The sequence below is a fragment of the Propithecus coquereli genome, unplaced genomic scaffold (assembly GCF_000956105.1).
Source record: "Propithecus coquereli isolate 6110/MARCELLA unplaced genomic scaffold, Pcoq_1.0 Scaffold243, whole genome shotgun sequence".
In the NCBI taxonomy this organism is placed as follows: Eukaryota; Metazoa; Chordata; class Mammalia; order Primates; family Indriidae; genus Propithecus; species Propithecus coquereli.
In genome coordinates this window covers 2,043,582-2,062,321 of record NW_012147986.1, presented here as the reverse complement: position 1 = coordinate 2,062,321, position 18,740 = coordinate 2,043,582, and the positions used below count along the sequence as shown (strand labels likewise).

The 18,740-nt window shown below is 33.7% G+C and overlaps 1 protein-coding gene across 4 annotated transcripts in view; it reads left to right on the top strand.

The window, feature by feature from the left end:
• The window catches only part of ZNF638 (zinc finger protein 638), an 83,608-nt gene that overhangs the window by 40,000 nt on the left and 24,868 nt on the right, over positions 1-18,740 (top strand). For all 4 annotated transcript variants that reach the window (XM_012646496.1, XM_012646498.1, XM_012646497.1 and 1 more), the window contains 8 exons: positions 1,888-1,946; positions 2,177-2,229; positions 10,881-10,931; positions 13,443-13,514; positions 14,341-14,427; positions 14,694-14,762; positions 15,143-15,180; positions 17,178-17,309. In XM_012646496.1, coding sequence (XP_012501950.1) covers positions 1,888-1,946; positions 2,177-2,229; positions 10,881-10,931; positions 13,443-13,514; positions 14,341-14,427; positions 14,694-14,762; positions 15,143-15,180; positions 17,178-17,309 — 561 coding nt within the window. The remainder of the gene's footprint in view (positions 1-1,887; positions 1,947-2,176; positions 2,230-10,880; positions 10,932-13,442; positions 13,515-14,340; positions 14,428-14,693; positions 14,763-15,142; positions 15,181-17,177; positions 17,310-18,740) is intronic.

The window sequence follows — 18,740 nt, the reverse complement described above, 5'->3', positions numbered from 1 at the left end:
GACATAGGAAATCAGTAGTTTCAAATTTCTTTTAAAATTGAAGGTAATCATTAGAATGAAAATAGGAGGACATATTTCCTCTAAATCAATGAGGTATGGGAGGCATTTTGGATAAAATCCCATATAGTGCAAAAGGCAATGGCAAGAATGCCCAAAGGGAACAGAAAATTTTAAAGTACATGAGGAAAATTATGATGAAATTCAGATCAGTTTGACAGCTATTTACTGAATTGTTCACTAATTGCCAGGCATGATTTTAGGGAGTGGAGATAAGAGAATTGAATAAAACAAAGTTCTTGGTTTCATAGAGTTTTCACTCCATGAGAAAGACCCCAGAGAAATTAAATATATCCACAATAAGTCCATTGGCAACAAGTGCTGTGGTGAAAAATATTAGAAAAGGAGAATAGAAGTGCTCTTGTGAGGAGCGAGGAGCTGTGCAACTTTCAATAAGGCAGTTGGGGAAGTTCTCATTGAAAAAGTGATATTTGAACAAACAGCTGAAGAAGGTGAGTGAGCAAGCCATATTCTGGGGTGATAGTGTTCCAGACAGAAGGAACAACTACTGCAGAAGACTTTGAAATCTAATACCTGTGTAGTTTCTTTGAGGAGTACGAAGAATGCTTGGGGTTAGTGTGGAGGAGTATAGGAAGAGGTATGTGGTGGTTTGGGGTTGGAGGGTAGGTGGAACATACAATGTAAAAACTCTAAAGGTCATTGTAAGTACTGGTTTTTTCTTTCAGTCTGATGAAAGATTTTGAGTCTAGGATGGCAAGTTCAATCTGGTTTTAAGTTGTGAATAGAATGTGGGTGGGTTATAAGGCAAGGACAGAAGCAGAGAGATCATTATCAGGCTGTTGTAATATCAAAGCAAAAGATGGTGATAGATTGGACCAGGGTGATAGCTAGACATCTGAAATGTCCCAGTGCTGTAAGAAATGATGTTTTTGAAAGATGTAGTAAGTAGTTCACTCTTACCTGAGGTTACGTTTTCCATGGTGTCAGTTACTCACAGTCAACAGTGGTTCAAAAATATTAAATGGAAAATTCCAGAAATAAACAATTCATAAGTTTTAAATTGTATATTGTTCTGAGGAACATGATGAAATCTCACACTGTTGGGCTCCATCTTACCCAGGACATGACTTATCCCTTTGTGTAGTGTATCTACCTTTTATATACTACCCACCCATTAGTTACTTATTAGCCATCTCTGTTAACAGATCCACCGTCTCCATGGCCCTAAACTGCAAATGTAGTGAAGCTGGCAACTTAGATATGCCAAAGAAAAGCCATAAAGTGCTTCCTTTGAGTGAAAAGGTGAAAGTTCTCAACTGGATAAGGAAAGAAAAAAATTCTGTGCTGAGGTTGCCAAGATCTACTATATAATAAGATACAAGAAGATATTTTGATAGAGACCACATTTAGATAACTTTTATTACAGTATATTGTTATAATTGTTCTATTCTTAGTTATTGTTGTTGATCTCTTAATTGTGCCTAACTTACAAATTAAACAGATAGGCATGTATAGGAAAAACTATAGTATACATAGGGTTCAGTACTATCCATGCTTTTAGGGATCCACTGGGGGTCTTGTAATGTATCCCCCATGAATAAAGGGGGACTGCTATAGTTAATGATAAGAAAATGTAGATGAATGATAAGAGATGGTATATAAAATTATACTGTTGTATGATCACAAATTGAAGAAAATGTCTTTATCTATATAAATAGAAAGGGGTAATAAGCATTTATACTTTAGGGTAGGAAGATTTTAGACGTTTTTTGTTGTTTCGTTCTTATGCTTTTCTGTATTTTCTAAATTGCTTTTTACAATTGGAAGAAAACTAAATTCTTTTTTATTCAAAATATTTTTCCTTCATAGAACAGAGAAGTGAAGAAAAAGAATTCAGATTCAAAGAAAGTATCTGGGTCTACTTTAAAGTAAGTGATTTTATTATTTCATATATGAAAATGAATATGCATATGAATTAAGAAATTTTAATTTTCAAAACTACATTTTTAATATGCTTTAGCACTATAACTACAATTTAAATGGGACATCATTCCAGTTGAATTATTTGAAACTTTTTTAGGTTTAAACATTGAATTTTTAGAATTTATAGAACTTAGAATTTCTAAGTTGCTGCTAAATATTTTGGTCTTTTAAATAGAAAAGATGCAGATGCTTCAAAAGCTGTTGAAACTGTTACTTCAACTCCTACTGGTAAGTTGTTACTTTTAATACTGCAAATGAGTGTATCTTGTCAGTTTACTAAAAACTTCTTGTAAGGTGATGCTAGGAAGACACCACTTACTGTGTTTTAATGGAAGGGACCCAAATTGCATTCTTTAATCGGCCCCTGTATTAAGCAGGTGGTTAATATTTAGTACTGTGTAATTATGGAATCTCTTCTGGAATAAATATAATGACTGAGATAATGTACATAAAATGCCTATCATAGTTCCACAGTTAATAGCTGTATTTTATGTGTTTAGGTTAGTTTTGCAAAATTTCCCTCCATCCCCTCCCAATATACCCACAAGACAAAACATAAAGAAAAGTATATTAAGATTGCTTATCTGGTCCCCTTTGATTGTGAAAGTTAGCTGAGAGGCAAAAAGTAAGCAAAAGTGATTAACCAGAAGTAGATGTTATCACACTCATGTGCTAAAAGTCGATTCTTTATACTCAGGAAAACACTTCAGGTCTGTCTTTATTATAAATCTAGTTGAATGAATTTTACATACAATTTTAATAAACCAGGTTATCTTTTTTTCCTCAGTCCAGAGGACTCGAAATTTCGAGCAAAGGAGTTGCTGTCAAAACATACATTCATGAGACTAGGAAGAATAAATCGCTTGATAGTGAAGGATAAGACAAAAAAGCTAAAATAAAGCAGACATAAAGTATATTCAAAAAGTTAAGTTGTGTTTTGTATGTTCTGTTTTGGGGAGACAGGTATATAGTATGTTTTGGATTTTTATTTAGAATAGGGTAAGAGTTTAGGTACTAAATTCTGTCAGGTGAGAATTGGATTTTGTAGAATATCTCATTTACACGTAATACTTAGTTGAATTGAGTACAGAAGTATTGTGTAAATTTAGTGGAGTAAAGTTAGTGGAGATACTATGGTTGCCTTCCGAAAGGCAGTACATTTTGACTAAGAGTTTAAATTAGATGATGTATGTGAACAGATAATATGTGGAGAAAGGGACAGAATATTACTTAATGTGGGGAGATGACATAACAAAGGTAGCAAAATTGGAGAATCACTCTATAGAAAGCCTTGAAGGGCCATACTGGGAAGTTTTTGAACCTGACCCCATTAGTAGCATTTTCCAAAATGTGTTGTGTGAAAAACTAATTCCTGAAAGATGTTTTGGGTCAGGTAAAGTTTGGGATATGTGTTATAGCCTTTTTTTTTTTTTTCTTTTAAAAAAATAATCCACAAAACACCTTCATTTTATGAAGCCCTGTAGGTAAGAAACCTAGTTAGCTTTGTTTAATCCACTGTTTCCTAAACTTGGCTAAAGTACATTCCATTTTTTTCTGTATAAGACCTAGTAATAATTGGAACAAACTCTGGGAAATTGCTATAGAGAATAAGGAACCACTCACTAGTTGTTTAGGATTCTCATATAGATTGAATAAATTGAAGAGATGGAAAATCCTATTGAGATAACACAGTTGGGATTGGCTTTGGAATAATCAGGACCTGATGTGAAAAGGTTAACTTAAATGGTGTGGAAAGGTAAAATTTGAATTTTATTATATAGAATTTTTTAGTGGAAAGGATTTAAAAAAATCTTTAATTTCAGATTTTCAGGCTGGATGGATTTTACTGGAAGTGTGGCAATACTATTGATTATAACTGAAAAACTTAGACAGTGTTTTCCTTTGAATTTGGGAAAAACCATAAACTTAGATTTTAACATTGCCAAATTTTGGCCATCAAAGAATATCTATTGAAGGTATTCTTTAGTCAGCCAATATCTATTGAAGGTATTCTTTAGTCTGCCTGGGAAATTTTTAAGTTTAAGTTCTAAATTTTAGAGATAGTTTTAACGGAGTAAAAGTAATGAGTATAGGGAGAAGTGCTTTAAGCTAAATACTTCCTCCCTTCCAGTATAAATGTAGAAAGAAAGGAACCTATAATTATGACTGAGAAAGTATCAGGTGAGAAAGATAAGAGTACACAATATCTTTTTGATATCAGCTTTGTCAGATTGAAGAGTAATAAAGTTAATTAGGACAGTTTTAAAGATAATTTTGATTATAAACACAAATGAAAAAGGATGAGGAAGTACAGGGAGGAAGTAAAAGCATAATTTGATCATAAAGGGAAACTTTAGAGCTCTTACCCATTTCTAATTAAAAAAAAATAAAAGTAATTTAGAAGGCCAAGGCTGAGGCGGGAGGATTGCTTAAACCCAGGACTTTGAGGTTGCAGTGAGCTATGATTATGCCACTGCACTCTAGGCCAGACAGTAGAGTGAGACCCTATCTCAGGGGAAAAAAAAAAAAGATTTAGGTTGCCTATGTGTGTCCATGATAGGAGCCACTTTATAGAGGCTTAGGATTTATCAGTGAACCAAGTAGGCATCCCTGTTTCCAGGTAGCTTACATTTTAACTTGATGTGACAAATAAACATTGAATAATAAACATTAAATAATAGTTTTTTAGAGAGTGAGAAGTGCTATGGCAAAAAGAAAAAGTAGAGCCAGGGTAAAGGTGATTCAGGATTATTTTGATTTAGAGTTAGAATTTATTGTGTAAAATAAGGTAATAATGACTTGTTAAGCAGAAGGGACTACTAACATAATCTGTAACAGAATAGAGAAAACAAGGGGGAAAAAACCTAACATTTGAGGGTCTGCCTTGAGTTAAGCTTGAGTTATGAGATTAAATGATTTACTCAGGTCATATGGGAGAGTTAGAATTCAAACTCAAAACTGTATGATTTCAAACCTTTTTGCCTATATTATACTACCTCTTTCAGAATGAAGACTTGTTCCTGATCTCCTCTGATGGCTATTCTTCTTTTATCGTCTCTAAACAGTTTCCCTAAAAGTCTGTTCCTCTTTTCATGTCATGCTTTTCTTCCTGAGTGATTTCTTGCCTTTCTATGTCTTGAAGGACATCTTTCATACATACATATATCCCCTCAACTTTATTCCTCTCATTTTCTTATGTCATTTATCAGTCACCACTAGTCATCCAATGTAGAAACCCCTGAGTAATCCCTAACCCTGTCTTTTCTTTTCTCCCACCCAATTCAAACTTAAATAACATCCTTCCTCTTGTCATCCAAACAGTGGCTGATTCATATTAGTTCTTCCTTGAATCTACTTCAGCTCTCAAATTCTTTCTCCTTTGCCTCTGTCATGCCCATAACTCTTTTAAATCAGACTCCATCCTCTCTCATTTGAACTTTTGAAGATAGCCTCCTGGCTGGTGTTTTATTCCACACTCTGCTCCATTATTCGTACTGTTCCCTGAGGTCTCTTTAAAGCAGATCTAGTCATTCCACTCCTAGTGAGCCATAGAATAAAGTCCAAATTTACAGCTTTGCATAAATTATGCCTTGGTGCCAGATTACTTTTTCAACCTCTTGACACTCAATTATATATTATTTTCCAGCTATGCCATGTTATTTCATTCCTCAGTTCTTTATTTATTTTGTCCATTTGTGTGGAATTGTTGTCTGACTTCCAGTTAACTTAGTGAGCACTTACTAAGTACCTACTTGATAGATACAAGGCAAGGTGCTAAAGATACATAATCAAGACTCCTATCGGGGGAGGAGAGGCAGCAAATTCTAATTTATCCTTTAAGGCCCATCTCAGATGAAACTTCTTCCTGATACTTTTGCTGACTCCTAGGCAGTTAGAAGCTCCCATCTTCTCTAATAATTTGTACATTAAATCACATGTTATTAATAATTTGTTAATAAGTTTATCTCTTTTACTTGGCTGGTTGAGGGAATATTTAGTTCTGTTTTTCCATCTTTTAATATCTTGTGTAGTATAAGGGTTTATGAATGAATATTTGCAGAAAGAAGAGTATAGGGATATTCAAACCAAGTTTATATTAACTCTGTAATTGAATCCATGTAAAAATACATATTGCACAAAATTTTCTGGTTACCCTTGATTGAATGAATTAGTTTTTGTGGCTTCTTTTTAAAAAAGAAAAAAGTCTTTTTTTTTTTTTACCTTTTCAATTCCCAGTGGAAAATGACTTTAAGTCTAATTATAAAAGTGATAAATGTTAATTGTTAAAAGTTTGAATATTTCAGAAAATGTTAAAGTGATCTGTACCATCCAGAGATTGCTTTTTGTTTGTTTAAGTCGATTATTTCCTCACTAAAAGCACACTGCTCAAGCAGTTCCCACATGTGAGTTCTACTAAACCTTTAAGGAAGCAGTAACTCCAGTTCTATTACAACTATTCCATAGCATTCAGAGGAAATGACAGCTTTCTTTAAAAAAGGGAATGGGGAGAGGGGAAACAAGAAAAAAACAGGCTAATACAGACATCAAACAGTGACAGAGACACTACACACATACCAGAATGGCTAAATAAGAAATAATGATAGCACCAAATGCTGGGGAGGATGTAGAGAAGCTCATACATTGCTCGTGGCAATGCAAAATGGTACAGCTACTCTGGAAAAGAGTATGTTTGTTTCTTAAACATGTGCTTACATGACCTAGCACTTGCATCTTGGGCATTTATCCCAGAAAAGTGAAAACTTACAATCATGCAAAAACCTGTATATGAATATTTAAAGCTACTTTATTCATAGTAGCCCAAAACTGGGAACAACCCAAATCTTCTTCAGTTGATAAACAAACTGTGATATAGTCATAGCATGGAATATTATTCAGCAATGAAATGGAACAAACTAAACAAACTATTGATAGATGCAGTGACTTAGATGGATTGCAGAGGAATTATGCTGAGTGAAATCAATCACAAAAAAATTGATACTATATCATTTATATCACATTCTCGAAATAAGTAAATTATAGAGTTAGAGAACAGATTAGTGGTTGTCAGGAGTTGGGAGAAGGGAGGGGGAGTGACTGTTGATATAAATGAGTTTTAGAAGAGATATTTATGAAAAAACTATCCTGGACCTTTCTGTTATGACAGGGGCCCATTCATTGTTTGTGGCAAATATATCTTGCTCTTGCTCTGTAAACCTGTATCTTGCTCTTCCTCAATAAACTTCATTTCACACTTTCCTTAAAAAAAAGAAATGAAAAAAACTATCCTGTATCATGACTGGTGGTAGTCAGTCACACTAAGCTGCGTGAATGACGAAGTTTCATAGAACTAAGTACACATTGATGGTTGCATCTAAACATAGTGAAATTTAGATGTCGGTAGATTGTTCAATGTCAGTTTTCTGTTTGTGATATTGTACTATAGTTGTGCAAAATGTTACTATTGGGAAACTGGGTGAAGAGTATATGGGATCCCTCCCTATTACTTCTTTCAACTCCATGTGAGTTCAAAATTATCTCAAAATTAAAAGTTAAATTTTTTAAATACTGACAAATCTTTCACAGTAAATTATATACAGAACAATTTAACTTAGGAATATTGATGTTACATTTTAAAGTAAAATTTTAACGTAAGTGTCTGAGAGCACTTTAAGCAAATAATGGACTGCACAGGAAAGAGTCATATTGAAAGTATTAGGTCATCAAATATGAAATGTCCGATTTCGAGTCAACCGTTTAGTTTATTATCTCTCAAACAAAAAGCAGTACAGTTAATCAAAGCATGTACCTAAACCATCAACACTATTTTGTGATCTTAACAATAGCTTGTTTATGGCAGCAGCCAAGAAGCCTCTAGAATAAGTGGCGATGAAATCATGAACGTCATTTTCCACAGCTTATTGAGAATTGAATATTTTTCCTTGCAAGAAAGAAGTTGTCTAAAGCCTGGAAGAAGTGGTAGTCAGTTGACTCAGGTCTGCTGAACGTGGTGGATGACAGAGATACTCCAAGTCCAGCTTCTGTAGTTTGAGCAGTGTTGTTTGTGTGATATATGGTTGAACATTGTTTTGCAAGAGGATTGGCCTGTCTCTGTTGACCAATCTTGGCTCCTTAATCGCAGGCATACTCATCATTTTGTCCAATTGGTTGCAGTAGACATCTGCTGTAATCGGTTGACCAGGTTTCATAAAGCTGGAGTGGATAATACCAGCGCTGGACCACCAAACAGACCATTAGTTTTTCTGGGTGAATATTCAGTTCTGGATTGTATTTCAGTACTTCATCTTTGTCTAACCATTGTGCTGAACACTTGAGATTGTCAAAAGTAATCCATTTTTCATCACATGTAACAATATGGTGTAGAAATGGTTCGCCTTTATGTCGTGACAGCAAAGAAAGGCAAACTTCGAGACAGTTTCTCTTCTGACACTCATTTAATTCATGTGGAACCCATCTATCCAGCTGCTTTACCTTGCTGATTTGTTTCAAGTGGAACAATATTGTTGGAATAGTAATGTCAAACCTTGCTGCTAATTCACATGTAGGTTGATATGGATTCACTTCCACTAAAGCTTTCAGCTCATCATTATCCACCTTGGTCTCAGGTTGCCCACTTGGCTCATTTTCAAGATTAAAATCACCAAAATGGAACTTCGGAAACCATCAAAGCATTACTGTCCGTTTGTTAGCCACATCCTTCCCAAACACTTAGTTGATATTTCGAGCTGTCTGTGCTGCGTTGGTTCTGTGAAGGAACTCACATTTGATAATAACTCGAGATTTTTACTTATCCGTGGTTTCACAAAAATTACTCTTAAAAAAAATTGAAAGATAATCACAAGCCAGACCATGTGTTTGGCTAGTACTAAGGGTGTACTTTCATAATGAAAATAAAACAAGAAGTGTCAAAGTGAAATGTCAGAGATACCAACTGTTAGTACTTAAGGAAATCGGATATTTCATCCTTAACAACCTGTTATAAAGATGGTTCAAAGTGAGGAAATCTGTTTAGTTTACCATATTAAAAAGAGAACATACCCTTTCCATAAATACTGAAAAGGATATTTGGCAAAGTTCAACATCCATTTCTAACATTCAAAAAAAATTTTTTTTAAGTAGACGGCTACTTCCTTAAATATGATAGTGTATTTGTGTATATATGTTTTTATTTGTGCATACACATACATACATATATATTACATATACATATACATATATATTAAGTATATTACATATACATATATACATATATATTAAGTCAAAAGCCAACACATGCTTAATAGTAAAACAGTAGATGCATTTTCACTATGGTTGGAAACTAAACTAGGAATACTCATTATCATCTGTATGAGTTAACACTGATATTTTTCTAAAACTAGTAGCCATTGGCCAGTACAGTATAAGTCAAGAGGCATGAAAATTGGAAAATAGGATACATGACTATTTGCAGATATTAGTATGACAGAAAACCCAAGAGAATCAATTATGAAATGCTATTAAATATAATTAGCCATCTTATTTAATTCTCTAAAACAATGTTCAATTGCTTTATTATATATAAAGAATATCTACTTACATAATCTAATAAAATATTCCATATACAATGATGAAAATGATAAGCTATGAAAAGAAAACCAAAATATTACTAAACGACATAAGGCTTAAGTGAGAAAATGATATTTTTGGATAGCATCACCATTAAAAAATGTATTTTTTCTTAAATTAATATGTAAGTATTATTCTAGGAGAAAAAAAAGAATTTTTAAACTATGTAAGCTGATTCTAAGTTTATATATTAAAAATTAACATAGAAGAATAGACAAGAAAATTCTTCAAAGGAAGAATAATTAGAACAGACTATCCCTAACAGATATTAAAGTATATTACAAAGTTAAAAGATTTAGAATAGTTTCATCTAGTTATATAAATAGACAAAAGGTCAGTAGGACAGAATAGAGTACAGAGCTATTGCCTAAAGCATATGGAACATCAGTAGTATGTATGTAATCATGTATGTAATGCATATATCATCAGTAGTATGAATATCAGCATTTCACATTAGTGAGGAAAAGATCAATTATTCATTAAATCGACAAGCCACTTTTTCACTTTTGATAAAAGTAAAGCGCTTATGTAAAAATAAATTGTAGTTGGATCAATGATTTAATGTGATACATGAGATGGTAATAGTATTTTTAAAATGTAGAGAATTTTTTTTTTAATTGTAGGATGAGAAGTCCTTCCCCATCAGGAAGAAATCTGACTACATAAAAAGTATTTTTATATAAGTATTTTGCATAGCTTTTTAAAAAATTGTTAACCTATGTGATATAGACTAATTTTCTTAGTATGTAAAGAGCTCTGATAAATAACAAAAGCCTCAACAACCCAAAAGATAAATTGGAAAATAGTATAAAGAGGCACATTACAGAGAAATAGAGATTACCTTTAAACATACAAAGATTGATACAACTTTACTTAAAATTAAACAAAAATGTGATCATACCAGTTTCTATCTCACATTGATAATTTCTCTTACCAAGTTAGGCTTCTAACTATGCTTGTGTGGAAATGGGGAAGCCCCACTATCATATACTATTGATAGGGAAAGCAATTGATACATTCTTTCTGTAGGACAGTTTAATGTTTATTGTTAAAATTTAAATCTATGTGCCTTTAGACACCTCAAGTCCATGTCCAAGAATTTGTTTGCCCCAGTAATAATTCCATGGACATAGAAAGATGAGTATAGGGGTGTTTCTTGCAGGGTTCTTTGAAAATTATTACCAGGTTAGCTCTTAAGTAAATCTAAGCGTTATTATTTATAATGTAACATTGAAATATTTTTCTTGTTGTTTTAGCCAAAACTGGACAAGCCAAGACATCTGCAGCCAAAGTAAACAAATCTGCAGGTATGGTTTTGATTAGGATTTTAGACATATTAGTTAAGTTTAAATTATTTGAGAAGTATATAGCAGTAGTCTTGGATTTCATGTGACATAGTCTGCATTGAATATATACTAATCTTTGAGATTAGTAGTCATCTAGCAGTTTCGAGAAATGAGATTTAGTAGCTTATGATCTTACAGTAATTATCTAAATAAGATAATTTAACTCGAGAAAGTATTTCTCACAATGAATATCAGAGATATTTCCCTCCTTTTTTATTGAGGTCTTCTCTCTGTTTACTTTCTTCTACATAATAGTCCAGATAACAGACATGTTCCCATAGCAGTTATTGTGGACTTTAGTGGGTTTTTAAATAATTAATTTCTTTCACTTTCCCCTGACATATTCCTCCTTTCTACTTTTCCTACCGTTTCTACTAAATGCTGGTTAATTCAGAGTCATCTCTTTAAATGGATGGGGATCAGTCTTTTAAACTGTCTTCCCTATAACGTTAAAAAGGAAAGGAGGCAGCCTTGAGTTGGCAGATACCATGGTTAGTGGCAGCTCCGGAATTTTCATACAGTAGTTTCACAGAAGTTGTCAGTTGTCTGAGGGGGTCATGGGTCATGGGGTCATGGCTAGAAAACTTGTTTTGAGGCTACATTTCTTTAGCAAACATTTTGATACGACTTTGATAGTAAGTGTATAGGAGTAAGGAAATTTGGTGATCTGGATACTAAAGCTGTTAGCCACACCTTTACTGTTGGAAATTAATGCTGGTTATTAAGTTATTATATACCCAGACAGAAGTAGTAAAGTGAATTGACTTGTGATAATAAATTGGGGATTCTGAAAGAAATACCTTAAGGGCTCACTGAAGCTTAGTTTACTGCAGTGTGGCAAAACTCTCGAATGGCTGAGAATTGACTTGTTTGGTGACGAGCTATGAGGATTGGTATTGCTCTTTTTAAACAAAGATTATGGTCTGTCTTGAATATGAAGGGTGGATTTTGTAAACTCTTTCAGTTGTTTTTTTTTTCAGTGATTCTTGGGTTTTTTTTTTTTTTTTTGGTGTTACGTAATTTCCAAAGTATAATTATATTCTCAGAAGGTTCCTGTTAGGTTGTTGTGGCAGTCACCACCTTTATTTGCATATTGGGAAATGTGCACAGAAATCAGTAATGCCCCCAGGCTTTTTGATTTAACTTGGAATTCAACTTAGGTCCTTCACCTTAGTTGTTATAAATCCTAATTTTCAGAGCTAAATCTCCTGTTACTGTCTGAATGGAAAGGGTTTTGACTTTCTTCCGGTGATCCTCTCTGCAACACTTTTTTCATCATAATCTTTATAAATAGCATCATCTTGGAAAAATAAAGCAATAGTAATAAATGTCTAGGTACAAAGAATGGGCAGGACAATTTAAATAGTCCTGTGTAATTAGGAACAGATCAAAGCAATCTTTATGTGACCTGACCATGATATAGGTGTTCTTGAATGCTTTTCAGGCAATGGGGAGCCAAGGAAGCATGGGGTTGGGAGGCTCTAGGTTTAAACTGCTTTGGGAATTGTTGATAGCATGGGATTGTTTTTATGTCCTTGGAATTAGTTTTGCTTCTATTTGATCCGCACATCTAGAGATTTATTTAACTTGCTCGAATGCTGTTTTAAGTATAAGTTGAATTTCCCTATTCAGAATGCTTGGGACTAGAAGTATTTTGGATTTCAGATTTTGGAATATTTGCATATGCATAATGAGATGCTTGAACTCTAAACATGACATTCATTTATTTTTCATATACACCTTATACACATAGCCTGAAGGTAATTTTATATTTTAAATAATTTTGTGCATGAAACAAAGTTTGTGTTAAGTAGTTATGTGTGGAATTTTCCATTTGTGGCATCATGTAGGGACTTAAAAAGTTTCAGATTTTGGAGGATTTTGAATTTCAGATTTTTGGATTAGGGATTTTCGGCCTGTACCCCAACAGGAAGGTGAGTTATTTCAGTGATAACCTAAAGAAATTATGGCTGGGCGTGGTGGCTCACGCCTGTAATCCTAGCACTCTGGGAGGCAGAGGCAGGAGGATTGCTTGAGCTCAGGAGTTCGAGACCAGCCTGAGCAAGAGCGAGACCCTGTCTCTACTATAAATAGAAAGAAATTAACCAAACAACTAAAAAAATAGAAAAAATTAGCTGGGCACGGTGGCGCGTGCCTGTAGTCCCAGCTACCTGGGAGGCTGAGGCAGTAGGATCCCTTGAGCCCAGGAGTTTGAGGTTGCTGTGAGCTAGGCTGACGACACGGCACTCTAGTGCAGGCAACACAGTGAGACTCTAAAAAAAAAAAAAAAAAAAGAAAAATTAACCATCATTGCTAGGTTTAGAAAGTGGCCTGTTCTCCCAAAGATGATAGCAATTTATATTTTGAATAAAATATAGTCTGTTGTTCTTATATTCTTTCTCTGTGAGGTTTTTTGAGGATTGTTGGTACTAGCTAAATAAACCAGTTTTGACTGCAGTTTTTCTGATCTAGGGAAATCAGCGAGTTCTGTAAAATCTGTGGTAACCATAGCTGCTAAAGGTAATAAAGCTTCAATCAAAACAGGTAAGACTATTGGGGTGGAGAGATTTTAAGTTCATTCTTAATTCTGCCTTAAAGAATATAATAAATATAACATCAAAAGCAATTCATAATTTTTAGCATCTAATAACATCTTGAAGAGTTTAGTAGATACTTCTTTGATATTTAAAACCTGATCCATATAAGAATTTTATTTGTCAGTACTCTAGCATTGCAGAGACATTTTTGTGCACATATATAATCACAGCCGTATAATATAAATATACAGCTATTTAACCGTACATTTGACAGCTTTTTAATCATAGGCTACTCTTGTCATTTCTCCCCTATGAATGGTTTATTCTTTATTTCCCTCTTTTTTTTTAGAGCTGTCACTTTATGTTACCTTGCCTGGCTTGTACAGTTCCTCTGATGTTTGTTACTTTTTAAAAAGATTACTTCTTTCCATGTTAGGAGAATGCATTTTATTCATAAAGAAATGGAGCACTATCTGGAATAAATGTAGCATGTTGAAGTTAGCATGATCTTTTTAGTATTACTTTTCTGATAGACTAATTTTAAAAAACCTTTGCAGAAATTACAAAATATTATTTTGTGTTATGATGTGCTTCTGCCACATGAATGTTAAACTTGTGGCTCAGTTAAGGCCAACACCAGAAAATTGTATCTCAGCTTAAATTTGCTTTTAATCTCATCGGTAAACAGATATTGAAAATAAATAGAAAAATGAATATATGGAAAAGAATTGCTCTTATAATAAAGTCAAACTAATTTACTGATACATTAGTATGAAACATGTTAAATGATTGAACAGACCCTTAGAATAATGGTTCAATTCTACTTTTAAAAGTAAAATCTGTTGGAAAGAAGTCTCTAGAAGCTAAAAAGACTGGGAATGTCAAAAACAAAGACTCCAGTAAACCTGTGACTGTACCAGGTAAGTTTGAAATGCTGTCATTCAGTGCTTTATTTTCTTTAGATCCTCTTGGTGTACATTAAAGGTATATTTTGAAATTTTGCTTAAAAAGCCTCAGGGATTACTGTGTTTTGCTTCTCAAAGAGAAATTTGTATGAGATTTGACTTAAGTCAGGCTAAGGAGACTTGAAATGACAAAAATAAACTAGCTTAAGTTTCTATTTAGATTTATTAGTTGAATTATATTAGCGTTTTATTAGACTATTAAAGCAGACTGTTTCATTTAGAAGACTCTGAAATAAAGACCAGTATGGAAGTGAAAGCCACTGAAAACTGTGCAAAAGAAACTATTTCAGGTAGGTCAATAGAAATTTTATATTGTTCTTTCATGTTTACGGTAGAAGGAAAATTAAAATTGTAGGAAAAGAGGTACTTAATTTTGTACCTCACACACACATATATATTTATTTTAATAACAGTGTCATACCAGAGTGAAATTAAAAATATTATTCATATCTTCACCCTATCTCTTATTCTAAAATTTTGCTCTCAGAAAGAATAAAACTGCATGTATTTTTTAAAGGCCAACATCACTTTCATAGCTATTTCCTACTAATTCTGTAATCTCTTGTCAGTTGTATACATTTTCATGTAGCTACTGTTTAATCTATTGTGGAATAAAGTGGGATATTGATCAATAAAATATATGCATGATTTTATTTTATTTTGTGTTAAGCTGCTTTGGAGGCTACAGAAAATGAACCAGTAAGCAAGGTCAGTTTTTATGTTTTATTTCTTTAAAGCTTAAGAAATTTTGTCATAAGTTTTTTTTTTTTTTTTTAAATAAACCCTGATAAAAAATTTATAGTATTTGGCATGGTGAAAAATCCCAGTCATTTGTGACTTTTTAAACATGATTTCAGTTGAAAAACCTTGAGTTTCAGAGTATGTCAACAAAAATTTAGGAGCAGATTATGAATGAACATATGTGTTCTTGAGGATTACTTTTCACTGAGAACATCATGTTATGGGTTTTAGGTAGACAACAGTTTGTTAAATTAGAACCAATAGAATTTTTTGATCTTTTTTTCTCCCCTGCGAGACAAGTGGGAGATATGTTAAAATTTAGAATACCGGTTGTTCTTTGCATTTTTGGAGTAACGAGTGGAGTTTGCAGTTTTATTTAAAGGACATAAAGTTCACTTAATATATTGTTTTCTTACGTTTATATTTGTTACTTGAATATATTAAAACCTCCTTAATTTAGATTTTACTGGTTTAGATTTTGAGCTCATTTAGGTGCTAAGCATAAGTTTATTTCTGTCTAGTAGATCCATTCTTCAAATAGTTACTAAGTAATATGTCTTACTGTAGGAAGAGTATTTTAAAGCACCAATTGAGTATATTAGATTCACATAAAGCACTTTACAAGGAACCATTTATGAACATATTTGATGTGCTAGTTTAAATCACTCTCAACTAGTTTATGAAAATTATAGCTTTCTACCTTATTTTTTCTTTTATAAAAGTCAAAAATTGCTAAGTTTGCTATACCACATCTTTAGGAATTTCCTCAACATACACTAAAGGAAAAACAGGCATTTGATGAGTCATCTTGAAGAATAAAATAGTCCAGAGAGAAAGGGTGGCAGAAAATAAAGCACTTACTGGTATTGGGGATGGGGTTGTGGGCTAAGGATCCTTGAGGAGCTTTTTTTTTTTTTTTTTTGAGACAGGAGTCTCACTCCGTTGCCCTGGCTAGAGTGCCGTGGCGTCAGCCTAGCTCACAGCAACCTCAACCTCCTGGGCTCAAGCAATCCCACTGCCTCAGCCTCCCGAGTAGCTGGGACTACAGGCATGTGCCACCATGCCTGGATAATTTTTTCTATATATTTTTAGTTGTCCAGATCATTTCTTTCTATTTTTTAGTAGAGACGGGGTCTGGCTCTTGCTCAGGCTGATCTCAAACTCCTGAGCTCAAACAATCCTCCTGCCTTGGCCTCCCGGAGTGCTAGGATTACAGGCGTAGGAGGTTTTTATATTGCCTAAAAGTGATTATCTTATCTAGGAAGATAAAAGGGTACACACTGATTTGGACCTTAGGGATGTTAGCATCCCAAGACACAGAAATGGCAACAGAACATGAAAGGAAAGAGTCATAGTCAGAGACAAGTGAACTTGTGTTTCAAAACAATGGGTGAGGCAGGGTGTGGTTGCTCATGCCTGTAATCCTAGCACTTTGGGAGGCTGAGGCAGGAGGATAGCTTGAGGCCAGGAGTTTGAGAAAAGCCTGAGCAAGGGTGAGACCCCATCTCTACAAAAAATAGAAAATTTAGTTGGGCGTGGTAGTAATGCACCTTTAGTCCCAGCTACAAGGGAGGCTGAGGTAGGAGGATTGTTCCAGCCCGGGAGTTTGAGGTTGCTGTGACCTATAATGACACCACTGCTCTTCGAGCCTGGGTGATAGAGCAAGACCCTGTCTCAAACAAACAAAAAAATGGGTGATAAAAAGACCAATAGACCTGGACTAGATGATAGATGGTACAAATGCAATTATTCTGTGCACTTCACAAGTATAGATTTGCAAACGTTTTGGTTTCATTTTTAATTTGCGGTTCAGACCAGCCTCCTTAGTTTATCAGTATCAGACTTTCCTTAGTATTAAATGCAATTTAAGTATTAACATAACATATGATGTGCAGTATAAACTTAAGTAAATACAAAAGCAGTTAAAGAAATTTTAATGTCAGTTTTTTAAATTTGTTTTGAAGGAAACAGAGGAAATGTGCGTGGTACTTATTTCTAATTTGCCTAATAAAGGATATTCTATAGAAGAAGTTTATAATTTAGCAAAGCCATTTGGTGCTTTAAAAGATATTTTGATTTTATCATCTCATAAAAAGGTAAGAGTTGATAATAGCTGTTTATATTTTGTGCAAGCACAATTTGAAAAATATTAAATTCACAAAACTAGAAATAAAAGGTTTAAAAGCAGCATCTCAAAGTAATTAAACTGTTTTAAGCTAAGGGATTTTTAAAATATAAAACAGATATCCTTTAGTATTCAAATCAGGCATAGTTTAATGATGGGGAGGGATGTGTTACTAATGTGTCAAAAGTTTTACTCAAAATTTCAGTTCAATAGAAAATGTTGGCTAGGTGCAGTGGCTCAAGCCTGTAATCCCAGCACTTTTGGCCAACGCGGGAGAATCACAGATTGCTTCAGGCCAGGAGTTCAAGAACAGCCTGGGCGACATAGTGAGACTCCATCTCTGCAGAAAATTTAAAAATCAGCCAGACCTGGTGGTGGGTGCCTGTAGTCTCAGCTACTCAGGAGGCTGAGGCAGGAGAATCACTTGAGCCCAGGAGTTTGAGGTTGCAGTGAGCTTTGATGACACCACTGCCCTGTAGCCTGGGAGACAGAGGAGGACTCTGTCTCAAAAAAAAAAGAAAATGTGTTACATCTTTAATATATTTAATAAAGAGCTTTTTGCATGACTTAAGATTTCATAGATCACTGTTTTACTAGTATTTCTTATTCTTTCTGCTCTTTTATCAGTGGTCCTCAAATGGGAAGTAACCGTTTTCAGAGTAATGATGATGTCATCAATACTTAGAACAATCTAGGTTTTTCTGTATGTTCTAAGTTTTCTATAAGTATATGATAAGTATGTATTTTATAAGTTTAAAACAACAAATTAAAACTTATTGTTAATAATAAGGAACTTGTGGAAGGTATCTTGTAGGAGATAAGATTTCAGCAAAGAGTTTAAATAATGGAAATGACACCATAAGAATGGTGGGAGTAATGTTCTTATGATAGAAAGCAGTCGGCAATCACTAGAGATCTTTGTGAGTAGAGTAGGATATATGTTTGGTAATCGGAGCCAGCGTACTTGAGAAAACAGAGGAGAGTGAGTACAAGTGAGTTATATGTAGTTTGACATGTTGAAAGTAGATTGTTTGAATGGTTGCACAGCTCTGTAAATGTAGTAAAAACCATTGCATTGTATACTTTTAAACATGATATGACATGATATCACAGCGATATTTCAGTAAAGCTGTATTTTTAGAAGTAGATTATTTGTAGGGTTTAAAGACAAGAATAAAAAGAAATACATTTTTTAATATGAGTTATTTTATGTGACAATACATTGAAATAGGGGAAATTTGGGATATTTAGAAACAGTTCAAATTAATACAAGTATCAAGTCTAGACTCAAAAAACCTAGATTATTGTTTTCCCAGTTTTGATTAGAGAAGAATTATTAAATATTTGGAGATTTAATACTTTTGTAGATATTATATGGAAAAATGTCAGATTCCATTATATA